A 27,543-nucleotide genomic window follows, 5' to 3' on the forward strand; every position below is an offset into this window, starting at 1 on the left:
GTTGCCAGCCCTGACGCACAGCCTTCAACGAAGGTACGCCCATTCATGCATGTCTCCACGCAGAAGACGCTTTAACTGAGAATCGAACTGGACAGTGTCTTACTGTGAGGCGACAACGCTACCACAGCACCAACAAGAAGTTAGCCTTAGAGTAGTTCTTGAATATTCCAGGGTTAGGTGGAGGTCTAAGTTTTATTTTTTACTTCAAAGGAGACTATTTTGTGGTCTGACCTTAACAAAGAAGACATCAAATTAGGGGGTGTGCAGCACTCTCCCATATTAGTGAGTACCAGATCCATTAAGGTTGCACTGCTGGTTGGTGTATTGACAATCTGGTTCAGAAAGTTTGTGTTTACAAAATCCAGGAATCTCTGTGCATGTACATTTGGTGTCGTATAGGATTCTCAATTAATAATGGGGTAATTAAAGTCACCCATCAATATGGTATTGGGTTGGATGGTGGGTGTTCCCAATAAGTTTAAATACATGGTATGGGTTTCCTGGGTCATAGAGGGGGACCTATAAGGTGCAAGGAAGTGGTATTGGATATTGCCTATGGTGATTTGACCATGGAGGTAGCTCAGGTGCATTGTCCTGTTTGACCCGCCTTAAGGTATATTTATTTTTGATGTAAATCTAGACACCTCCACCTTTAGTCCCTGTCTGTGTAGTAGCTGGTCTAAATGTGTGGAAGGAATTAAAATCTTGCACAGTTGGTGTGCTGTCTGTGGCTTTAAACCATGTCTCAGTGATTGCACAGATGTCAGCATTCTCTAGGGCGAAGAGAGCTTCTAGGGAGTGGAGTATTTTGTTTAGACTCCTAGCACTGAGCAGTAATACCTTTAGATTTTCTTGGTTTTGATTTGCTATGTCGGGAGCACTTTCAGTCTGGCATTGCCTAAAAGAGGCATTACAGGGGAAGACAGTGCTTTAGCTAATATCTGAAAGCCTAGAGGGGAGAGGTGCAGACCATCACTCGAAAAGAAGCCTGGTCTGTTAACCATCTCCTTCCATGCTGACAAATATTGCACCCCGTAGAATGACACCAGAAACTAAGCCAATTATTAAAGTCAGTCATCTCATCTTTTGTTCATATTGTAGCATCATCCATAGAAATGGTAAAATGCTGCTCAATGCTAGGCTCATACCAGCCTGGGACACATATTCCCTTGAGCTCTATGATGTCTCTCTTCATTTAGTCTAGGGAGGTACATCTCAGGTCACTATGACTGAATTATACTTGTTCTTATGGTTCAGTGATCTGGTTGCATGCGTAATGTGGTGGATCCTAGCCTCTGATAAGCAACTGACCGTGACTTTCTCCTTACACACCCCAGCAAGAGGAACATTAGTGTTTCTTACAGTAGAGTTTTCAATGACCAGAATGTTGGATTGTGTGATGGCTTGCCTTATGGGCTAATAAGTAGAGGGTATTTGTTATGTGTACTTTGTCTAGGAGGTCTTTGGGTTTTAGGAAGGTCACATTTAAGTGCCTCAGCATATGTGGGTCTCTATGTCTGCTTTGAATTGTGTGTGATGGGTGCAGAGTGTGTACTACTGACAACCTTATTGACATTAGGAGTACTTTTATGTGAGAGCTTTTCCTCTAGTGACATTGTGTAAATACATCTCTCACATACCATATTAATTTGTTTGAGAATTAACTTGATTCTGGTATTCTGCTTAATATCTATTCTGAAATCCTCATGTGGGTCTATATATCTGCTTTAAATTATGTGTAATGGGTGCAGAGTGTATACTACTGACAACCTTATTGACATTCGAAGTATGTTTGTGAGAACTTTGCCTCCAGTGACATTGTATAAATATATCTCTCACATACCATATCAGTTTATTTGAGAATTAACTTGTCTCTGGTATTCTGCTGAATACCTGTCCGGAAATCCTTTTTTATCAAATTTGCATGCCTGTTCATTTTCAGATTTGTCTCCTATAGCGTTACTGTTTGCACTATGCATTTCTTAATATAATGCAATACTCATACCTTTTTGTCCATACCTATAAGGCCATTTACATTCCAAAATAATGTGGATAACATAGCCATTATGATAAGAAGTTATTTTTCACAACTATGATACTTGACAGTTTTTTAAATGTGTGTTTCCAGTTTTTGTATTACATGTACTATAATGCTTGGCAGTTTGATCTTTCATACATTTGATTCTTGTCATCTCCATTTGAACCTGTGTCACATTTTTCAGGACATTTTGTTTTAATGAAAACACTCAAACAAAAAAACTAAATAAATGTTCAAAGCATCCCCATAGCCTATTAACTTAGAATAAAATACACAAAACTATGTACATCTTCAAAAAATGACATTTAACCCTCCTGATAGGAGCAATTGGACCAAATCAACAACTGCACCCACAGGCATTACCTAATTTAAAATTAAGATTACCCATGGTAAAGTGCATGTTGCAGCCTGTGCTCCCACTTACTCTGAATGCTGTCTATTATCTTCTTATTTCTGATCCCCTCCTAGGTGTGAAAATAGCTTGTATGCTTTCAGAAAGCATTAACTTTTAGCCTTAAGAAAAAGTGCACTGGCTGTCTGTAAATAAAACTAAATTATGCGCTGATCTATTAAATGTATTGATGTATCAAGGCTCCTAGGGAAGCTGCTGTCTGTTACCCACTTCCAGTAATGCCAAACTTTATTTTTTACTATTATACCTTATACCTTTAAATTTTGCATTCCCTAATCAAACAATGCTCACAACTCTCAAGATTAATTGCTTACACATTCAAACAGCTTGTTTCCATAGAAACATAAGAACAGAATGTACAACTGCTTTCAGTTGCAGACTTCTTAACCCACTGAACATTTGCTAAAAAAAAAAGCTAATATCATTACATATGCAAGAAATTTAACACTTGTCATGGCATTCATCATTTTTTTTCTCATTTTTCAAGCCTAGTTGCTTACAGAAAACACTTGTTTTAGAGCAAGCCAAGGGCAATAATCCAGACATTCACCTATGCAAAAATAAGAGAAAACATCTTACCTCTATATATAATATAATCAGTGTAATTTTACACCCCATCCCTACCCCAACAGCCTAAGATTACAGCATACCAACTCAAACTTGCTCTTTTCTAGCCTTTCTTCTCTTTTTACACTGTAATACCTATATTTCTTAAAACTAAAACATACTTGTTTACTTTAATATCTGTAACACTTGCAACAGTAATGTAAAGACACACTCCAACATTTAAGATACCTCTGACTACATAAATCAATTTTACTGTATAACATGCAGTATATATCTTGGAATGTTTTATAAAATACTATTAAGAGCAAAAAAAATGTTTTACTTAGTTACTTTTTCCCCCTTTTTAGTGTCCTTTTCTAAACATTAATGATGTAAAATAGGGGGTATGTTCTTTATAGTCCTCTCACAAGTTTCGCAAAATCAACAAAAGTCCAGTCTTTCCCAGACACTTCTTTTGCAATGCCATATTTCATAAATGTGATTGATGTTTTATAATCTCATGTTTATTCACTAATTTTAGTGCTGCTGGTCTTCTTCCTGTTTAACTCCTTTTCCCAAGAACAGACTCTAGATTGAATCCAATGTACTCCCAGTTCTAATAGTCAGCTCTTGTGATTTTTCTGTCTCTCAAGCATTTTCCTTTAGAACATTGAAAAAGGTTTCATTGGCAAAGTCTCTCTATGAGCTTTATTGTCAGAAGAATGAGAAGCAGAGTCCCCTTCTGTTTGATGACTCACTTTTTGTTGGATAAACTTTTGTATTTCCTCCTTAGCCTTTTCTTTAGCTAAAAATGTATTTGATCCTCCAGGAAAAATATTCTAAGACAGCTAGATATAGCAGCTTGCATCTCATACCTGTGTCTATATTCTCTGATTGCTGGGATAAATTACTTCTCTTATGCCTGTTGTACAGAGAATAATCATTTTCCACAAATACTCTACTATCGCCAATTTTTAATACTTTGCCCTTCTGCCACAGTTTTGTCAGGATCAACTATTTCTGCTGGTATGATTGCATCTGTACTAATACAGATCTTGACTGCTTTCTCATGGACAGGTTTGTAGCATATACTCAGTGTTCCCTTTCAGTTAACTCATTCCTTCCAATGTAGTGCTGGTAATTTGCATGTTAATTTCCAATGAGCAGTGCCTAAGCTTGTTGATAACATTAAATTATGTCTTCACATTTCAACCAAATGTTCATATCTCTGGAACCATGGTGGTTACTAAAGAAATGTAGACGTCAAACTCCTCATCACAAATACTCTTTTATAGTGGTAGTGTTCTTTAGATTTCATGTCTTAAATTGGATTTTTATAAGTCACAGAAAACACAGTAACTGTTATGTATAATATTTTGTAAACAACTTAAAACACCTCAGCAACCATTCATGTTGAACACATACTGTCAGCAGCATTTGTTCATCCAGTTGACAGCTTTCATATGAGGCTAAGCAGTTCTGTCTGTGCTACTTGGTTTTCAGTATATTAAAAGAAACAGTGTATGACAATATAAGTAAATATTATATGAACAATAATTAATATCTCTTTAACTGAACTAGACAGAGGTCAAGTATCAGAATAGTTGTGTTTGCCATTGTATAAGCTTTAAGATGAAATCTTCTAATACTTTGTATGTAGCATGGTTTTGGAATTATTAATGTAAATGTGAACAACCAATATTTGTGGCCCAGAGGCGTCAATAGAATGTAACCTCAGAAATTCCTGGAGGCATCACCAGAGTGTAATGATTTAACAGATCTTGCTTTGCAGTACCAGTCCAGATACTTATTTATGGTTTCATAAAATTAATACAGTCTGTTCCTTCCAGTGTCATTGTTATTGCAGAAAATCTCTGGCTTCCTTTGTGTGCACTGTCTTCTAATTCTACCATTTTTTTTAAAAAAATCTCTTCTTGAGAATTCTCATACTCAGCCAGTCTTTTTCTTCATGTCAGCCTCTGATTTCTGCAGTTTTATCATCTCATCTGAACAGCTCGTTAAAGCTTCATGTATTTTTTTCAAGCATTTTATTATCTGAGTTGATATATTCCTTCAGTGTTTCATTTATGTTAATCAGCTCGGAGTACATTTGATTTAATTTTTTTCTTCTAAATTGCTGGAAGCCATTGCTTGTACCAAACCTAGAACTTGAACTGCTTTTTGCTGAACAGCTGCAGGAGTCTTCCCAGTCAGTGTTTTCTTTTCACCTTTTCTAATTGGTTTTCCTTCAGGTTTTCTACCTTTCTTCTTTGCTAGCATCCAGACACTTTACTTACTAGCCACTAACTGAATTATATTCAAGCTGGCAGAATTACTAGCTCTTATTTCTCAGTTTCTTTTTTTCACACAGGGAAAGCTGAAATTGTGTTGATCAGGGTGCAGCCAACTTGGAAGTTTCAGTGTGTATGTAGTTCTTAATACCATCACTACTTTTCACCACATTTACCCTGCATACTGTTTTCTCCCCAATGCTTCACTTAGGCAGCAGTCTGTTATTCTCTACATTAGTTCTTTATTGTCTGGTTCCATGATCCACACACCCCAAATTCAAATATTCTTTCCTTCTCCCCTTACAGTGTATAATTTTCTGTTCCCTCTACCTACCATAACATACAGTATTTACTTCCAGATAAATTCGTACCCTAACTGCCTCTCAATTTTTTTTTAATTTCTCCATTATTGAGTCCAGGCATCTGTCTTTGTCTTCTGTTAACATAACAGTCATTCTCAAATAATTTAAAGTTTTCCCAGCTTTGTTCTTTTTCAATAACCTCTTGAATCCTCTCCAACTCTCTTTTCCTATTAATCTCTTACTAGTAAAAATAATCCTGATGATAATGAAGACCTGACTTGTTCCCTTCTCTAGTTTAACTTCCTTTGTAACCTCCCTGCCCATTATAGACATGGTCTTCTAGTCTTTTCTCCATTGAACACTATGCCCTTTGTTCAGTCTCCTGCATGTATGCATTCTGTCACATTTTCACCACAAACTTGGTTCCCCGATACTACCACCACCACTCCAGTCATTGTTGTCACTTTTACTGCCATGTGTTCCTTTGCAGTTCCCTGTCTCCTTTAGATCCCCCTTTCCACCCCTTTTCAAGCTTCTAAGCTCTTTTTCCCCTAGTGTCTTTTCTTTCCTATCTGTTTAAATTGATTTAATTTACTCTTAGCCATTATGTCCTCTGTCTGTTCTTCTTTTCAAGTCACTCCTCTACCATTTTGTCAGTATTCCCCTTACCCTGTCCTCTGTGGATTACATTATTCTGTTGTCTACTATCATCAGTTCAACCGTACACATTTCATTTTCCCACATGCATAACTCACAAACATTGTCAGTTTGTGCTCGTTTACTTTGCTTTTCATATAGTAGCAGGCAGCAGTGAGTCACCCCACCACTTCACTTCCTTATTTCTGTCTAGATTCTGGCATGCTGAATCAGAGCTCAGTTACTTCTTCTGAACCAGCCTTTCTGTATTCAGCAGTTATCCCAAACCTTCTTTACCACTGGTTTCTTCCTCCTCCATCATTCTGTTTGGCTCCAGTTTATTTCTAACACTGGTGTTTGTACTTCTTGTTCCATTCCTCTAATTTGTGACTTTCATTTTGTTTGACTGTTTCTCTTCCTCACTGCCAGATACTGGGCCTCCTTCTTGGAAGCAGCACCTTAATTTCTTGACTTGTTCAGTTCTATTGCTTGATTTAACCACTGGTATCTAATTTGTAGTTTTTTTTTTGTCCCATCTTATCACCTTGTCTCTCGCTCTGATACTGTTCTTTCCACTGCAGGTAATATTGTTTTTCACTGTTACAAAGTAGGGGTTTCATGCTTGCCTGGATGTTTTCAAAATGTGTCTACCTTCAGTGTGGGTCAGCAAGAAAGCCTTCTACCACATTAACTGTAATGAAACATTAAGGCGCATTTTCTTCTTCTTTGACAATGACACAACTGAAAAGAGTGGATGAATGCCAACATGGCATGGACTTCTTACTTTTCTCAGTCTTCTCCATGATAGACGTTCTGTTTCCTTATTTCATACATAAGGGATTCTGCCCATCACTGCCAGCTTTCATTCCAAGAATCCCCTCAACATGTTTTCTAGGATGGTTTATGGGATGCAAGTCAACCTTGTGTTCATCCCTTTTGACCTCTTTTCCAGTCTTTCTACTTTAGGTATCAAAACTTGCAGGTCTCTCCACATTATTTGCTACTCTTTCTTCATCTTCTTTTTCCTTTTTTCCACTTTTTTCAAGTACTAGCTTTAATGGTATTATTTTTGTTTTCTGAATCTTTCAGCTGAGCTGTGACTCAGTTCTGATTCTTTTTTTTTTTTTTTTGAGGCGGATTACTTCCAGGATCCCTGTGCAATTCTATGACTTTTTTTTCTTTAGTTATTTAAAATTTTCAGTGTGGGGCTGTTATTCGACTTTTCTGGTATTTCAGAATTACACTGTTTACTTGTCCATTAGCAGCCCCCCCAATTCCGTAATAGTTAGTGGTTGGAGCTCATTTTCTAATGAATGAGATTGTCACCTAAAAGACAAGCTAGCTGCATAGATGCCTGACATAATCATAGCTCTTCAGTAGCATCTAGATCAGCAGGTCTACTTTCCCTGACTCCTTCCCTCCTTACTTTATTTGCAAAGGATAAGACATTGTAATTCCCTTGTTATTTGGTTCCTTATGTCCTCGCACTACGATAGCCTTATAAGATTTCTGAATAGATTCTGGTGGGAAGTAGCTAAAGTACCGGAAATCTGTTTTTTCTTTAATGGATATATCATCAGCAACATCAGGTCTTTTGCAGAATGGTCAGATTCCCAAGTTAAAACAAAGTGATGTGAAGTGTTTTACAACAGGGAGTATCACCTGGCATTTCTGCTAATGTTGCTATTTTTAAAGATCTGGACTTATAAAAGGGACTTAGTTAACTAACATTCTTTTTAAATGTCCTAAAGTTTAAACAAGAGTTTTATTTTTAGAATAAGCCACGGATGCAGAATGTTGTCTGAAAGTTAAAGCTTTATTAGGGAAGCGTAGAAGCCTACAAATTATTATTTCGTATTCAACTAACCTGTATTTTTCATCCATATTTGTATGCATAGGAGGCGGGAGACATCAACCAGTTTTGCTGGAGGAACCTCTTCTCCTGCATCAACTTGCTGAGGATCCTCAACAAACTTACCAAGTGGAAACACTCCAGGACAATGGTGAGTACTGCCTCATTCAGTTATTTATCTATAAGGTTTGTACCTTAGCCATACCAATAAGTCACATCCCAAGAGTCAGAGTCCGTCATTGTTTTCACAACATGAAAAACTGCAAGTTATGCTTCCAGGTGACTTTTGAAGTTGATTCAAATCTTTTTAAACCACTCCAATGCCATTCTCTGGGTTTTACATTTTTTTATCCAGCAGTCCTCTTCCAAAGACTCCTATCTCAGCTCTTTCCATCATGTTCCAGTTCATTCCTGCATTTAGAACAAGCTTTGTCTTTGAAATCATTTGTTCTTATTTTTCTCACCGATACAAAGGGATGCTGAATTTCCTTATCACATAACATGCTCAAATTTCATGTCTTCTTCTTTTCAACTTAAGAATGCTACAAACAAGCATCCATGCAATTGTGTACTACCACAAAACAGTGACAGTCATTACATCTGCCAAGACTTAGACCATCTTGCTGATAGCTGTCAGCTTCTGTCCCAAATGTGCAGTTTGGCTGTGAAGCAATGATGTCAAACTTTACAGAATCATGTACTTGGCAAAATGTTGCCAAACATGCAAAAAAAGAAAATTAAAACATTCCAGTCCACATCTAGATCCTTATCCTCAAAGAGTTCCCCCCCAAGCATTTTAAACAAAAGATGGGAAAGGTACAAGGGAAGGGAGTGGGTAGGAAGTGAGACTTTTCATGTCTCGTCATGCATGGACAATCAAGATGAAGGCAATGTCATGTCTTATTTACTTTCTGTAGGTGGGAATTGAAAACGCTTAGCAATACAAAGTGAGGTAATTCAAGAAAGTTTCCCAGTTGCAGTAATAAACATAAGTCTTCAAACGTTTCATGGTTCAGATCTATGTATACTCCTCTCTTATCTCACAGAAGTTCAGGCAGTCAGAGATGAAAATCACTTGAAAAGCAAAGTTTGCCTGTAATCCTGTTCCTGACTTTTACTAGAGATGTGAGTCTAGGACTAAGCATTTCTCAGCAGCATTCAAGACCACTGTCTTAGCAAAATGTTTCTGCCAAGACTTGGTCCTTTGGAGTCCATTTTAAGAGATCCAACATTTCGTTTGCAAGAGTGAGTATCCTTTAGGCCACACCAGTTTACAACCTCTTACTTTAAAGAATTTTTCAGCTCCACCATCTGCTAAAGGCGAAGACTATTGGTTTTAGTGGTCATGTTTATCTCTGTACTGTTGGAAGGTATCATATGAGGCCACTACAGACAGAGATATGCAGTGATCTCAGCTTCAGAATAGTCTGTGTTTTCCAGGGTGAAACTGTCATTAGTCCCCAATTTCTTTCTTTGATATTGCCATAAATAATACTGAAACACAAAAGATGCAGTCTAAACTCCATGAGGTCTGTATTCAAGCTGAATTCTCTAGAATAGATGTGTACCATGTAATATACAAACAACTCTAGTTAGCTTTAGATCTGTATATAATACCCTCTTTTAAAGCTGTAAGATACACATGTATTGTATATGTATGAGGAACTGCATTTAAGTTTTACTGAGCATTTGTACAATTAGCCTTAACATTGTGCTAAGTATTTAACATTGCAATTAAAGATGCACATGTTAAAAACACATTTTAATAATGAATTGTTTCAGTCCATAGAATTATTTTTAAATGTGGGATAGTCCATATCTATCTTAATTTATTCTGCAGACTAGCAGATCTGGAGTATTTAACAGGAATGTTTACACTGGGCATCTGGTCTTGCTTTTAGAACCGTTCTTACTGCAGTAGTCGTGACTTTAGGAGTGTCTCCCGACAGCTCTTAACTATCACTTTTTTGTCTGTATTTCATGTAACAAGATTTGTCATCACAACTACAGTGGCTCTTTTCCCTGGAAATTCAGTTCAACAGATTTGTCTTAAGCAGTTTCTTCTGTACAGTTTACTGTCTTTCCAGTGAACTATACTGGATGTTGGTTTAGCTGCTTTATCTTCAACTTCAGTCTGCAGATTTTCCCGTGGCTTTTGAATTCTTAGTTTATCCCTGTCAGGTAATCTGGATGTTATCCGTCTCTTTTAATCTATTTCCAGCACATCTTTTATTTAATGTTGATTTTTAGACACCAGTAATGCAGTTGAAGTAGGCAATCTGCATGTCAACCTTTTGGTCATTAATATTTGACATGGCAAGAGTCTGATTTCCTACAGTGGTATGCACCTGTATTTCAAAACTGCAGGATGACAATCCTAACGTGTGTTACGCCTCTTTCTCATTAGATTTTTCACTGTTTGGATAGTTATCTCCACTTGTCTACCAGATTATCTATTGCAGGCTTTACAACTTTGAAACCCCAATTATAAACAAATCTTCCGAAATTCTGACTTTTATATTGTCAAACATGAACATGTCAAGTATCAGTCACCTTAAGAATATAGACTCTGTGGCACTTATCACACTTGTGTCTATCAGCTTGATTATTATGGGAAACGTGAAACAAAAATCCATACATGTGATATACAAGTCTTCGTTGAAATGGAACAAATTAGGTACATTTCTTTAGTTTTGCATAACGTACCTGATTTTCCTTGTATTTCTCCTGCTTCTCTCTTGTACCTCTAAACTGTCTGGATTTCAAAATTTATTTAAAAAAAAAGAAAACAGAGATCTTCATTTCTTTGTTGCTTCCTTTCTAAAGCACTGATGTATTGTGTAAGCGTGGGAATGTAAGTTCTATCCGCATGCATAGCACATCAAGAAGCCCCAGGATACATAAAGAAAGTGGAAGAACACCACTGCGCCCTTATACAAAGACATTATTTAAGAAAAGTAAAAATATTGTATAATAGCAATAACCAACTCTTAGGTGTGATATATTGAAGATTTACCTACACTATTTAAAAAAAAAAAAGCTCAAGGAAACTGGAAAGCCATAGCATTTATTAATAGAAGAAAGTCCGGGTGACCGGACTTTTTTCTGTTGGTATATGCTCAATTTACAATGGGCATACTGGTTGGGCTCACCAATAAGCATGCATGTTTTTGAATATTAATGACCTGTTATTGTATATTATATTATATTGTATTATATTATGTATTATATTATATTATAGGCACAAATCTACTGAATAACATTTTTGCCCCCTTGAAAGCACGAGGATGCCCTGACTAAACCCCAGGATGAAAAAAATTAATGAAATTACAATTCTTGTGGGAGATTTTAGCTGCCCAGACATTGACTGGATAAACTGTTTAGTATCAAATAAATATGCCCAAATGTGAAATGAATATGTTAATCAAAGCATTCTATAATACATGGTATAGAATGTGACTAGGAATGGCAGTGTCTTAGAATTTGCCCCTCACCTTGATTAATACAAATCATGATGTAGTACATGGAGCACTGTAATTACACTTAAATTGTAGAAAACACAGGCTTATTAAGTACCTGTCTGATGTCAGAAGGGTACTTTAACAAACTACTGATTAGCACCCATTACCAGGGTTAATCTCTAACATTGTTCGGAAGCATTAACAGTGGTCAGCAGTGACCACAGAAGAGTAGTAAGAAGTTGGTAGCATTTCATTAATGAAGTGTTTAAACATGTTTAACGTTGTTTGGACATCTTGTTACTCATCCATGGTGGCTGCTGTCTTTGTGATAAAGGATTGTTGCAGCTTTCAAAGCCATAAAGCACTTTTTTATCTAACTTTTGTAGTAAATGAGAGCCAAGTAAAGTGCCAGGCACTACAAGGAGTTATTATGATCAAGTGTATCCTATAATATAGCAATAACCCACACCTGGGTGTGGGTAATGCTGGATTTACCCATGGTTGGCGTGGTTTGGTCCCGAGGGCGAAGCCCGAGGGACCAAACAAAGCCAACCATGGTAATACAGCATTACCCACCCAGAAGTGGGTTATTGCTATTATACCATGACATTATTTAAGAAAAGAAACTATTACTTTTCTTAAATAATGGCATAGTATAATGCCTGTTTACTGCCCTTCCGCAGATGTCTGGCATCCGCGGCAGTTCTGATGTACTGCGCGCCTGCGCAGTACATCAGAGTTGAGCAAAAGCAACGGAGAAAGCAAGATCTCCGTTGCTTTTTACTGTTTAGCTATGTTAAATGGGTTTAACATGGCGAGACAGTTTAAAATAAGCAACGGAGATGTCCGTTGCTTATTTTAAACTGTCTCGCTATGTTAAACCCATTTAACATAGCGAAATAAAAGCAACGGAGATCTTGCTTTCTCCATTGCTTTTTTTAAAACCTGTCGCTATGTTAAATGGGTTTAGCATGGCGAGACAGCTTTAAAATAAGCAACGGAGATCTCCGTTGCTTATTTTAAAGCTGTCTCGCTATGTTAAACCCATTTAACATAGCGAGACAGTGTTTTAAAAGTAGAGTTATATTAATGGAAAAAAGTCCGGGCGACCGGACCTTTTTCCATTAGTATAACTCGATTTACAATGTGCACACTGGCCAATCAGCGTGCACGTTTTTGGGGGGTCATGGTATAATAAGCTAGTTATTTTGTGTTTAAAACATGGATTTCTAGATTCATTTCTTGAGCTTCACTGTCATGGTGAATTTCTTGATATCCATGTCTCGAACACATAAAAAGCTGGTTATGATCGACAAAGCTATAGATGTGATAGACTGAAGGGAGCGACTGCCCTGGGCACAAGGATGGAATCAGCATAGTGAAAGAGGTATGACCATTCCCTGCATTTGTAGTGTGCCTGGGCAAGAATGCAGTAATGGTTGTTTTAAGCAGTCACGATCAGAATCATGACTGCTTAAATAAAATTATTCTAGTGTGTTTGTATGTGTGTGGGTGTGTGTTTTTGAAACTATAGTACTGAGGGATGATGGTGGCTCTTTGCTACAGTTTCCAAATATATATTTTTTTTCCTTTGTCCTCAACTTTGGAGAGGATGGACTTTTTTGATCCTCATCTTTGCAGAGGACATTTTTTGATCTTCATGTTAAATTCACAGGGCACCAATTGGGGCATTGCTCAGGAAGCCAGTTGACCTGCCTACAGCTCTGATGATCAGAGATGCAGTCACAATACTGTGTATCTTCATCGTTAGACTAAGAATCAAACCATGCTCAGTCATAAGTAAATCATCCTCCCTAGACTTTGCCAATGGAAGCTATTTTGCCGTAAATAATATACTAATAAAATATCTGTGCTCAATGGCCCAAATAAGTCTAACCATGATACTGTCAGTAAATTCTGTGAAATTAAAGTCTGCATGCATGAGTACATATAGATAGAATAGAGATGCACAGGTAAACTCAAATAATCTTTGGAGGAATCACATTAGTATAGTATTCAAAGGAAAAATAGGTACTACTTAGTTTTCAAAAAATTATTCTAGTCAGAAAACAAGTCTGCATTAATCTATTTAAACAGCTAAATTTTCTTAAATGATTTTTCATATGTAATGTAATCTCTGCTAGATGTCAAGAGAATAAAAGTCATGTTAAGATATTCTTTGATTACCTCATAAAATGAAAGGAAAAAATGTGAATGTAATATGTTGATTTGCAAAAAATGTAGATATGATGCAGACATAAAGATCACACCTTTAATGTCAGTAAACTTAACATGATGTGACTTAGCAAACCATGAAATAAATTAAGAATACAAATTAAATGTTCAAATAATAAATTGAGTATCTACTCAAGTCAGAAAAGAATGATGTTCTTTGTGTTTCACTGTTGCAGTCATCACACTTGGGTTATCCTGCCAGGGGTAGCCCTCAGTCGGCCTGAATACCAGAGGCTTAGTATTTCTGTGTCGGTTGCTCTCGCTCCAGGACTGATATCCGGTCATTAGTGGTATAAAATTAGGCAGCTGACGCCATTACATCAGTCTTTCTTGTCGAGGAGCCTGAAGCAGAAGCAGTTCACACGAGTGCCAGTTGGCCACTGCCTGAGTTTTCATTTCCAAATTGAAGTTGATGTCTTCTAAAGCTAAGTACCCCAGTGTGGATCCTTTTTTCTTGCTCCAACCAATGTCAGAAAAAATTAACAATTGTCTCGCCTGTGAAAAGCAAATACCACACCGAGATTTCCATTCTTATTGCGTCGCCTGTTTAGGCCCAGACCACAACGTCCCTCGCTGTTGGTTTTGTGCTTTGTTCAATGCCAGAACTGTATGTCATTGGGCCCTTATTGTAGCTAAATATTTTCAATCTCGATCCCCGTATTCTGAAATGGCTTTGGTAAGCCATCCAACTACCGATCTTCCGAAAAAACATAAGGATAAAGACAGAGACAGACCGCACAGCTCCAAAACTGCCGACGACGCTTCCGTTAAGCTAGTCGCCAGTTTGCCGGTCCTCAGTGAGGCGCTTTCACAGCCCATGATGCCCATTTCTGTGGATTCGCAGGCCACTACTGAGACCTGTTCGGAGTCCGGTATGCCGCGAGACTCTTCTTTGACTAAGGATCCTGCAGATGTCTCTACCTTGGATGGGTCCGAAGCCGTTGAGCAGGCACCGGCTTCTGAGGAAGTTCTTCACACTACCAATACTCGACACAAACTGACGACTTCTTTCACGTCTTCAGTTCTTTCTAAAACTATTGAGTTTCTAAGGCCCAGGGTACGAACTACGCCTAAAAAAATGATGATCCAAGCTCAAGCACCTGCTTCCATGCCTCAATCCCAAATGCTTAAAATGGCGGAAGATCTTATAATGCTTATTAGGGGAAGCCAGCCTACTCCTTCCAAAAGAAAAAGAGATTTGTCCACAGCAGTTTTACCTGATCAGGAGTCCGATGACTCTGAGGTTTCTGAATATGAAGACATGTAACCCTTGTCTGCGTATGAGGATTCAGATGCAAAGGAATCCATTCCTTCTGCCTCTCCTCCAGATGATTTTTCATTTGGTGAAACCCTACATACTTTAAGGGAGCATTTCCAATGGGAGTGTCAGGACTACCCTCCATCCAAAAAGAGACTCAGGAAATTCTTAGATTTACCACAGCACAGACCTTTAGCCATTCCTCCTGTCTTGGATGTTGTGGATGATGTCTTTATGGAATCCAGTTTAACTCATGACACCCTCTCACCTGCTCCCAGGAAGCCTGACAGGTATTAGAGAGTCCCTGACTCACACAAATTTCTTTTCAAAAATCCTACTGCTGACCCAGAGGTCATCTTCCAAGGACCTAAAGGAATAAAAGCAACCACAGCTAAGAATCCCACCCCCTCGGACAGGGATTCCTGAGCTTTAGACAGATGGGGTAAAAAAGTATACACCACTGCAATGCTTGCCATTAGAGCACTAAATTGTCAGTTCCACTTGCCGAAATACCAGCAACATACCATGGAACTCCTTAAAAAAAAATATCCATCTTTCCGGCTTGTGCAGAAAATAAAGACTTACAGGAGTTTATGCATTCTGCAAGCCAAGTTATTAAACACACCTTGCAATGTAGCTTTGATGCCCTAGAAGCATCCTGCAGGGCAGCAGTCACAGGTTCTGTACTTAGAAGGCATCCTTGGCTTAAGGAACAGAATTTGCCAGACTATGTCAAATCAAAACTATTGGAAGAAAGACAATTTGTTTGGCACCAAGGCAGAAGAGGTCTTAAAAAAGATGGAAGAAAAAGCTAAATCTATGCAGACAGTTAAAGATTTCTTACAGGTCCAGCCTCCACGGTTCAGTAGGCATTGCCCCCTCCAAGCACTGGTCCTTTCTGGCCCCCTCAAGGCCACCTCAGACAAGACCTAGGGGTAGCAGAACCCCCAGACAACAGTCCCAGGGAATGCAGAGATCTAGGAAATGGAGTTCTTCCACTTCAAAAACAGGGAGTGCTGAGCCACCCCCATATGGAAAAAAAATTCACAATGACTTTACACCTCCACCCTTTACCTCTGCCCACCTGCTTGTGCCCCTAGGAGGAAAACTCTCCTCCCATGCAAAAAACTGGTCCTCTATCACCGACGACTGATGGGTCCTCAACATAGTGACCAAGGGATACAAATTTTATTTCCACACTCTGCCAGCCCCAAAAGGGTTTCCAGATCTTCCTTCAAACCAGTGGGCAGAGGCCCAAAACCAAGTCCATTCCCTGCTCTCAATGAGGGCAATACAGCCTGTTTCTGCTGAACAGATAGGCCAAGGTTTTCTATTCCAGGCTGTTCCTGGTACCCAGAAAAGAGGGCACCTGGTGCCCAATGCTCGATCTGTCAATTCTAAACACCTTCCTGGTGATACCAAAATTCAAAATGCTCACCCACCAGCAGCTTCTCCCCATGCTATAAAAGGATGCTTGGTTAGCCACCCTAGACCTAAAAGAGGCCTATCTACACATCCAAATCAGGGATTCCTTCAGGAAATATCTATGTTTCAGGGCAGGATCTATGCACTTTCAGTTGTCTGCGCTTCCCTTTGGCTTATCCACTGTTCCCAGAGTTTTTACAAAATGCCTGGCTGTAGCCATTGCTTTTTGCAGTCAAAGGAATATTCAAATTTACCCCTACTTAGACGACTGCCTGATTCAGGCAGACAGTAAGGAAAAGCTGTTACTGCACATGACCTTTTTACAGAACCTACTGACCTCCTTGGGGTATACTATGAACAAAAAGAAATCCAAACTAGTACCCACTCAAAAAATTGTATTCCTGGGAGCAAGCATTCCAGATGGCATTCCGTACTCCAGAAAAACAAGCCTATCTGACAGGCTGCTTCTCTCAACTAGCCAACAGAACCCAGTTATTCGCAAGGAAAATCCTGCAAGCTCTAGGGTTCATGGCATCCTGCATTCTACTCATTCCATATGCCAGACTGCATATGAAGAAACTTCAGTGGTACTTAAAAAGCCTTTTGTGTCACTCTCAGCACCTGGAAACTGTCATACCTATGATACCCTGTTTAAGGAAAGACTTTCTTTGGTGGGCAGCAGCATGCAACCACAACAAGGGTCTTCCCTTCTCCCAACCCCACGCCACCTAGACTCTAATCACAGACGCATCCGATTATGCCTGGGGTGCACACCTGGACGGCAGGTGCATTCAGGGCCATTGGAGCCCAAATCAAATACATCTGCACATCAACCCAAAAGAGATGCTAGCTGTTCAGCATGCTTTGACAGCTTGCAGACCCCTACTTTCACCGGGGCCTCTACTGATCAAAACAGACAACACCACAGTGATGTGGTACATCAACAAGGAGGGAGCAACTCACTCTTATCCCCTCTGCAAGCTTGCCATGACCCTTTGGCACATGGCTTCATCCATGCAAATTCACCTGCAAGCACAATTCCTGCCTGGCTCCCAAAACTCTCTGGCAGACAACTTAAGCAGAAACCTCCTAGACCCACACCCATAGCACTTTCAACCTTCTAACCCAGAAATGGGGCACCCCAAAGGTGGACCTCTTTGCTTCCCACAACAATCACCAGCTCAGCAAGTTCTGCACCAGGGAACCTCACAGCAAGGCCTGGAAAGTGGATACCCTATCCTTCCAATGGGTAAACCTCTCAATCTATGCATTTCCCCCTCTACTTCTACTTTCAAGGGTACTACTCAAAATAAGGGAGGACAAACCAAGAGCAATCTTGATTGCCCCAGACTGGCCATGCTAGCACTGGTACCCACTGCTGCTCAGTCTAGCTCCCCTGCCACCATGGCACCTACCTCAGATCCCACCTCTCCTGACCCAGCAGAATGGAGAATTCATGCATCCACAACTGCAGACCCTGAACCTGGCAGCCTGGCTTATTCCCTGACCACTCCTCCAGTTGCAAGCCTAAGCAAGCAAGTCCTGGATGTTATACATGAGGCCAGACACCCCAGCACTAAAAAATCCTATGCTGACAAATGGAAAAGGTATTGCACCTGGATCCAGGCTAAAGAAGCTGAAACAGCACAGCCCTCCTTACCTCTCATCCTGGATTATCTAGCAGACCTAATACACAGGGGCCTCTCCTTCTCTTCTATTAAAATTCATGCCTATGCCATCTCTGCTCATTACAGCACAGAGCCACCTCTCTTTTCTCACCCTCTCATCAAACAGTTCCTAAGAGGTACTAACAATTTAAAACCACCCAGAAGAGCTCCTACCCCAGCTTGGGACCTTAACTTTGTGTTGGAAAAGCTCACACTACCCCCACTTTGAGCCTGCAGCTTCAGCAGTGTTAAAACTCTCTTGGAAAACAGCCTTTCTTCTGGCCATTGCTTCAGCTAGAAGAGTTTCAGAGCTACAAGCACTCATGGCTGTAGAGCCCTTCATCATTTGTCATGCTAGCAGGGTCTCCCTCAGGACTAACTCAACTTTCATGCCTCAAGTGGTGTCCAGTGTGGCTCTCAACCAATCAATTCATTTGCCCACCTTTTTCCCGAACCCACAAAACAAGGGTGAAAGGATTCTGCATTCTCTAGATGTGCACAGACAGCTCAGATTCTACCTGGATAGGACTAAATCTTTTAGGAAGACTGACCAATTGCTAGTCAGCTTTGCAGCAGGGGCAGAGGGCAAGCCCATATCCAAACAAACAATCTCCAAATGGATAGCACACTGTATCCATTTCTGCTACAAATACCATGGGAAACTACCCCCTAAGGGGGTCAGAATGCATCCCACCAGGGCAACCTCCACCTCTGCAGCTTTTCTCAGAGGGGTCCCTACCAGGGACATCCTGGAGGCTGCAACATGGAGTTCTGTTCATACCTTTACCAAGCATTACCACCTGCCTATCTTTTCCAAATCCAGGGCAGGCTTTGCAACCACAGTTTTGCAAGGCATCCTAGTGTTCTTGACTGCCTCCACCCTTTCTTCAGCTTTGGGAATCAACACAAGTGTGATGACTGCAACAGTGAAACACGAAGAGCATAGTACAGTTGTATACACTTATCATAAATGTAGATGTTCGAGTGTATTCACTGTTGCAGTCCTGGTTTCCCACCCTCCTTCCCCCTTGTCAGTCTTTCTGTCTCTTCCTCACTCCTTACAGGGATTTTTGGTATTTATTTCTACTGGTGGTGTTCTTCCACCATAACTAGCTCCCTATTTAGGGGCTCCTGACATCTGGGGCAAGAAAAACTGATGTAATGGCGTCAGCTGCCTGATTTTATACCACTGATGAACTGACCTCAGTCCTGGAGCGACAGCAACCGACGCAGAAATACTAAGCCTCTGGTATTCAGGCCGACTGAGGGCTACCTCTGGCAGGATAACCCAAGTGTGATAACTGCAACAATGAATACACTCGAACATCTACATTTATGGTAAGTGTACACAACTGTACTTTTCGTAACCCATTTAATTCTAAAGGGCATGCCTTGTCACTCAATGGCAGTCATTGTACCCTTCTTTTCAGCTATCTAACCTGTTACTGAATACAGCACGATATTTTGTAGTTTTTTGAAAGGGCATCCCTAAACAACTTGAGAAGATGCAGTGATTCCTTACTAGAAAAATCAAAGGGTAGGTTCAGTAATTTGAAAAGTCCAGAAAGGTTTCAGGAATTGTAATGATATTTTGTTTCTTACAGGTCAGTTGGAAGTGATTTCTGCCTGTTCTGTTAAGCAGTATCTGATCTTGTTCTACTTGAAAGCATATGCCTGAGCTAACACCAGGTCAGGAAAACAATAATACTAATAAGTATCAGTTATAAAAAGTATTGACAGCCTTATTATGCAATTTTGTTTGTGTCTTTTGGCTTTTAGGGGTCGCCACAGCGGAACTCCGGTCCGCTAATGATTGGTAGTGGATTTTTACGTACTGGGTTACCAGCCCTGATGCACATTATGTATGCCTCCACACAGAAGACGCTCTAGCTGAGAATCGAACGGGACAACATCTTGCTATGATGCAACAACGCTACCGCAGCACCACCGCCGCAGTAGCCTTATTATGCAATACCTTCCAAAATTAATGCTTCACCTTACATTTAGATGATTGCTATCTAAAATTGCTTGCATGTGTGTGTGTGCATGTGTGTGTGTGTGTGTGTGTGTGTGTGTGTGTGTGTGTGTGTGTGTATGTGTTTGTATCTATTTATTATTATTTTATTTTACACTTGTTTACCGGGATAGTCCGAGTGGATACACGTCCATTTTCAGTGGAGGCCCGGGGAGAAAAGCTCCACATAGACAAACTTACATAGATTACACAGAAGTTAGCAAACAATTATAAAAACAAAATCCAATGAATACTACTTTTGTTGACATGCATAATGTTTACCCAAACTGACCGACATTCCAGATGTTGACGTGTAACTTCATATGCACCAAGAATCAAATCTCGGCACATGCAAAACCTAAAAAATAATAAAAAAAAAAAAAGCATGATTTTTGCAGGGGGGGCAAGTCCCCACACCTCCTGCTAATTATATATTCTAACTCTGAGATTGCACAGTCCCCAGAAAAATAAGTTATATTTCCCCTATCCAAGGATTGTCGATCTCTCATGCCTGTCAACCAAAGTGATGTTGACCAAAGTACCATTTGACAGAGTTCATGAGACCCATGAAACTCATGAGACACTGGAAGTATGATTTACATAAAGTACAGGATTATTTTTATAAAATCACAAGAAGATGAAAGTTAATAGCCCACTTAGCTCAAAACAAAAAAACAGTACCTATGGATACTTTTCCATTAGCAGTATTACAGTCACAACTTTCAAATGTAAAATAAGAAAGTCCCAGGCTATAGGTCTTACTGAAGCTATGGTGACAGCTCTAAACTCCATATGCTTTCTGTCAAGTTTAATCCATAAGTTAGCCCTGACTGGGCTGTCATATTCCATGCTTTTGGGGTCTTCCAGGTAAACTACAACTCAGCCATGATGAACATCCAGTTGAGGAATGAACTTCTTGATTTTCACCCTCTAGGCTACTTCCCTTTATACAGCCTTAATTGGCAGGCAGTGCCTTGTTAGCTGGCTAGGTAATACAGAGGGTTGCCTAGCTCCTGTTAACAAGAATGTTCCCATACTTTATACTTCAACAAGCATATTACTTCCTTCCTTCACTCAGCATGTCACAACATACACAATTTTTAAATTGAAACATATTTATTTATGGGACAGGACTGATCCATCTTCCTGTATTTATAGGACTCAAAGCCTGCAGGACTTAGGCAGCTCAGCATTTAAAACATTCCTAGTCTACCTGGCTCCTCCCATTTATCCATGATCCTAATCACAGAAAGATCCTTCTCCAGATTGTGTTTGCCACAGGCAATATGCAGTCAAGCCTGATAGCCCCAGGTTACCATTTATACATTTCTAAAGTTTTTGTTGTGTTTTCTGGCATATTTTCAGGAGGCTTTCTTATATTTTAGCTTGTTCATCTTCCTGGACACTACTGACTGCTAAATCTTTATTGAAAGATAATTAAAGGAAAAGGTAACTTTGATTCTTTACTTTCCTTCGCTCAGTGTTCTGCTGTTTTCTTGTAGGTTAGGTTCTTGCTGTGCAGTTTCTGTTAGCTTTGTACTGTCATGTTCATAGGTTCATAGGTTGGTACTAGGCTATCTGCCCTAGGGCCTATAGAAGCCTAGCCAAACAATTCCCCGGATATTTCTTCCCACAATATTTACTTCTCTGGACCCCTGTCTAGCAAGGCGACTGGCTTGTCCACTTGTTTAGTGTAATCAGGACCTCTTAGTAAAGAAATTACTGCTGTTTTGACTGCAAGGGTCCTTGTTATATTCTAGTTGAGGTATGTTTTCAAGACAGTCCATATTGCTGCCCATGCTACATGTACAAATGTGAAGTTTGACTGTATATGTAGCTATTTTACATGTCTTTTTCTAGGTACAACTATGTGTATTTTTCAGTGTTTAATAGAGTTCTCCTACCTTGGTCCACTCAATACCTCTGTTCTGCCATGGATGCCAAGTATGACATGAGCACAAGATTTCAGGGAAATACTCAGGGCTTCAGCACTAGTTGTCAGACTTTGCTTGGAATGTCAATTCATTCTGTTTGCAGGGACAAAATCTTTAGATGTGTCTTTCTGGATGTTGTTGACATTGGCCCCAAGGATGAATGCTGGACTTTTTCAAACTGACTACTTCTTTTTGGCCTAATACATCACTGTCGTCAGTGTCAACCTCTTTGTCAGCTTCAGTCTCACTTCCAGTGTCAAATGCAGGGTGTTACCTCTACCAGTTACATATTGCTTTGAGATTGATACTTTAATGTAAACCTCCATATCAACTTTGTCCTCTGTACCAGGGCTGAATGTTGGAATTTTGATTTAGAAGAGATGATATTTCCTGACATCTAGCTTGATGTTCAATCCACATCTTCAACAGTTCCTACTATTTCTAGCCTTTACTTTCTCAGCAGAATCTTGAAATCCTTGTCAGCTGTGATCTTAAATGTCAGAGTTCAGAGCTGAGTGAGTCGCTGACAAAATGGTCTGACAGTTCTCTGGGTTCAAAGTCTTGAGGTCAGAGTTGGCACTCAGGGTCAATGTTCATGTGACTTCATTCGATTTGGTACCAAACTCTCAAACTTGACCCAAGAGCTTAACTATTGCTCAAAGTCATACTCTACATATTTAAATTTCTCACTTTGCTATTCAGATAGACCTTTTCATACCAAGCATGAATCTTGATGAATTCTCCTTTATTCTCCTTTTGCAGTCCTTTGATGAAGTTGTAAGGTTTATATCCATTTATACTTTGACCTACCTTGCCTATATAAGGTTATGGTTAGTTATTTCCTTAAGTTTCCCTTTGGAGTGGTATTACAGAACCAATAACTAGTCTTCATCTCCTGAAAGTTAATTGGGTTAATTTATGTAATATTTTGCACATAACTAGTATTTAATGTGGTACACAATTGTGTAAGGTGTTCCACCCTCTTTCCTGTCCTGATAGTAAGTGGAAGTGAGTGGCATAGCAAATTATATTGACATTCATCTGAAAAAGTCACTGTGGCTTTGTGCCGCAGAATGCAGCATTTCCATCGTCTTTTCCTGGTCTGATGTAAAAATTAGTTCTAGGTGATTTGGTCACATTGACTAATGTTGCCAAAAATGTGAATTGGTATTTGCTGTTGATAAGTAGGTTGAAAACCCATCTTACTCTGACCTATACCAGGTTGTCATGCTAATGGTGAGAGGGGGTCTATGAACCTCTTTTGGTCAGTGTGTGCCTGACATAAAGGCCAGCAGCCTTAGGTCAGTAAGCTGCTGGTTGGCTGTCATGTCCAGTTGCCTAATTTAGGTTGTCTGGAATACCTCTGTCGAGCAAAAGCTAGACATAAAACCGATCAACCTGCCAAAGGTAAACTAAGGATTGCTACACTCAGTATAGGTTCACTTACATGACACAGCATGGAAGTGGATGACATTATAGTATGGAGGAGACTGGACAGTCCGTGTATCCAGGAGACAAGCTGGAAACACAGTGCAGGAAAACTACTTGGCTTAGGATCCAAATACTACTATTCAGGGAGAGGACAAACTGGAAATGGTGCAGGAATTGTGGTGAGAGATAGTCTTTTAAAGACACTAAGGGATATCATCAGAAGTAGTGATATACTCATGGCAGTCAGACTCCAGTGTAAAGACAGGGAAGTATTCATAATCTCAGTTTATGCCCTACAGCAGAGTTGTGATGACAAGGAAAAGAGTACATTCAGACAGCAGTTGTAGAACTTACTAGATCAAGCACTGCAACATGAGTTGGTGTTGATAGTAGGGATGCCTATTTCAGGACATATGGAACAGGCTATGAGGGCTGTTGTGTGCATACATGAGGTGGGCAATGGAATAAAGAAGAAGCCATTCTGTACTTCTGTCTGGTAAATGACTTGGTGGCCAATATGTGGGTCAGCAAGAGAGACCATCACAAGATCACATACAAGAATGCCCAACATGCAGCTTAAGTAGACTTTCTCGTAGTAAGGAAAGGGCATATGTGTAGAATCAGCGATTGCAAAGATATCCCTAGTGAGCCAGTCTGCCCACAGTATAAACCATAAGCAGATAAAATCAGCTGCAAGCATTGGTCATAGAATGTTCTAAAGTCAACATCAGACATTGACTGGAGTGAAATCACAAGAATTCAGGGAAATACTCAGAGCTTTAGCATCTCAGGAACAAGAGGATGTAATTAAAGTCAGAGAAGAATGATGGTGTCTCAATACAGCCTCGGTGAGGTCTGCAGAATAGACATGTGGCTAAGCCACATATGGAAATAAGGTACATAAGGAAAGCTGGTGGTGGAATGAGGAAGTCCAGGAAATTATGAAAAGAAAGAAAGAGTGTAGGAAAAAGTGCAAAATATAGAGGATGGGCCAGGCTAAGAAATACTGGTTGGATAAAAGAGAGGTTAGGAAAGCAGTCACAAAAGCAAAGAACAAGGCATCAGAGGCATTCTACCAGCTGCTGGTAAGTCACTGAGCAGAAGCACAAATAAATTCTATCAGGTTGCAAGGCAAAGAAAAAAAAAATGCTAGTCATCTGACACCTTCCATAAGGGATACCAGCAACAATCTGCTCACCAGTCCACAGGATATTAAAGGCAGATGGAAGGAATACTTCCAACAGCTTCTGAATGAAGAAAATCCCACAGAAGGTACACTGCCTAGAATGATCCACCATGTAAGTAAGACAGCACTCAGAAAAAAATGAAGTCAGTGAAATCAGCAAGTTCAGATTAGGTCAGGGTAGATATGATAAAAATGTCAGGTGAGTTAGGGGAGGAATGCCTCCTGTGGGTACTCAGAGTAATATGGAAAAAAAGACATATCCTAGATGGCTGGTAGAAAATAAGCATTCTAGTGGTAATATATAGTGATATTAAATTCCTGTCACACTGCATGAAAGTGCTGGAGAAAGTGATTGATAAACAAATATGCAGAGTGGTAGAAAGTAAGAGAGGATATGAGTAGTTTGTATTCATATCAGGATGCAGTACAACTGACCCGATATTTGCAATGAGAAAAATAGTGGAGAAAAAGCTAAAGAGGAAAGAGTCTGGCTGGGCATTCAGTCCTAGACTTGGAGAAAGCATATGATAAGGTTCCAAGAAAGCTAATTTGGGCAATCCAGTGATGGTTTGAAGTCTCAGAAACCTTGGGAGAATTAGTGCAGGCTGTGTACAAGGACCCAGTGACACAAGTACCAACAGTGTTTGAGCTCACAGAGGGGTTCCCAGTGGGAGCAGCCATGCATTAGGGTCCAGCTGTGAGCACTCTACTGTTCAAACTGGTGATGGACTTTATTAGCAAACAGGTTGAATGGGAGAGACTAACAAAGCTACTGTATGCAGACAATGTGGCATTACAAGCAGACTCTGCGCAGGAACTTCAGCAAATGATAGAGGAATAAAATGCAAACTGAAAAAAACTGAAAGCACATGGGATAGAACTGAGTACAGGAAGACAGTTGTCATGGCAGTAAATGGGGGATCGAAAGAAAACAGAAAATGAGATAAAGGGAAAGTAGTGGAACAGGTTAACAGCTTCATGTATCTGGAAGGGATGGTTGCGAAGAACTAAAGCCTGAATGAGGAGGAGGTCAAAACTAGAATCATTGGGGATGCAGACAACTGGCATAAAATGTCAGGGGGAGAGTGTGACAGAAGAATGCCAAAGAAGTTGAAAAGTAACATGCAAAACAGTGGTCCAACTGGTACTACTGTATGGTTCAGAAACTTTGGCAGTGAAGGCAGAGCAGTTGAGAATGGTAGAGATGATGAAGGTGAAGTGCCTGAGATGGATGGTAGGATGCACTCTACGGGATAGATGAGAAAATGAGAACACTGGAGCAGAAGCCAAAATAAACCTAATTGCAGAAAAGGTCAAAGACAACAAATTACAGTGGTTCGGGCACATGTGCAGGAAAGCAGAAGATGATTTGTTGAAGGAGAAATGGGAAGAAGGTGAGATGACACAAGGGCATTCAGCAAACCGATGGATGGTTTGTGTGAGAGAAGACCTGTGACAGTCAGGCATGACTGTCAAAGAAGGTAGGAGAGTAACACTGAATCAAGAGAGATGGCTACAGCTGATGGGATCCCACAACCCTATGTTAAAAATGGGAAAAAAGGGTTTGCTGGCAGTGATGATGATGATGTTGATGATGACGACCAGAAATGGAAATTACTTGTGAATTTCGTACCTACTTTATGAGACCTTCCACCCTCTTTCATCTTCACACTGTAGGTGGAACATAGTTATTGATTAGCTTAGGTGAGTTTTCAGTGAAACTGTCACTTACACATTGTAACAAACCTTCCATCCTGGCTTGTATGTATTCCATCTTGTCCTAGAACTCCCTCACTCCTTTCAGTCATCAGTTCAGGCAGGATTCAGTTTTTGTGCTGGTTTATTTATCTGAGTTATCTCATAAAACCTTGCATTTGACCTTCAACAATGGGAACTAGACGGAAGTTATGTACTGCTATTAATTTATTTGCTCCTTGTGTTTTATACAAAAGACCAAAGGGATTTTGTTCACAGGCAGGGCCGGCTTTGGTAAACTAGCACAAAGGTCAAAAATGCTCCGTGTTTGCAAAATATTTACTGTCTGACATATATAAACAGCATGTTTATTTACTCTCCCCCAAAAGATAGCCACCTGTGATGTATCAGATGTTTGACTGTGAGAAAAATGAAAAAAAAATAATGATTACAATAATGCTTCCATCTTCTTACAGTCAAACATCTGATGCTCCTATACAAGCTATATATAATGACTGTCTGTGCACCCCTCTGAAGTTTGTGAGAAAAGTTAAAGAAATAATGACCACAGCCCAGAATGTAGTGGCCTTTGTAGTTTGGGAGGAATGTTAAAGAAATAGTGGCATCGTCCCCAGCCCCCCCACCCCCACACAACCCTCTGCATACACCTATGAGCAGGGCTGGTTTTAGACTATGCAAAGTTCAGGGCAGAGGTAATTTCTAAGCCAATGTCAAAATCCATTTTACAGCCTTGGTGTGTGTGGGCCACCAGCCCCCAGAAGTTCTGAAGTTCTAAAGGTTGTGGTATTCTGTGATGCATTTATCCATTATTTTTTGAGAAATGAATGTTAAACTGAGCAAGTGACAAAGAGGTCAGTTTTTTTCATTCAGACTACTCCCACCAAGCACTTACAACCACTTTTGTGTACAATTCAGATGTCTGATTCTGATAAAAGAGCGTGACTTTGTAATGTATTTCACCTTTGTTCCAAACAGTTACCACACATTAAATTTTTGCATGTTGCTTCACATAATCACATTAGTCTTATCAAAATCATTGAAAAGCAGTAATGACACTGATCTGATTATGCCATTCCTCTCATCTCACCTGTCCACACAAATTACAAAGCCATAAGTAGTGCCCTAAAAATCTGGTTGAT

The 27,543-nt window shown here is 39.8% G+C and overlaps 1 protein-coding gene across 1 annotated transcript in view; it reads left to right on the forward strand.

Annotated features, from left to right (window-relative positions):
- The window catches only part of STRIP2 (striatin interacting protein 2), a 1,652,725-nt gene that overhangs the window by 1,586,469 nt on the left and 38,713 nt on the right, over positions 1-27,543 (forward strand). Inside the window, exon 19 of the mRNA XM_044088838.1 lies at positions 8,124-8,228. Within this exon, the coding sequence (XP_043944773.1) occupies positions 8,124-8,228 (105 nt within the window). The remainder of the gene's footprint in view (positions 1-8,123; positions 8,229-27,543) is intronic.

This window comes from Protopterus annectens, chromosome 11.part0 (assembly GCF_019279795.1).
Source record: "Protopterus annectens isolate FY-2018-M chromosome 11.part0, PAN1.0, whole genome shotgun sequence".
In the NCBI taxonomy this organism is placed as follows: Eukaryota; Metazoa; Chordata; order Ceratodontiformes; family Protopteridae; genus Protopterus; species Protopterus annectens.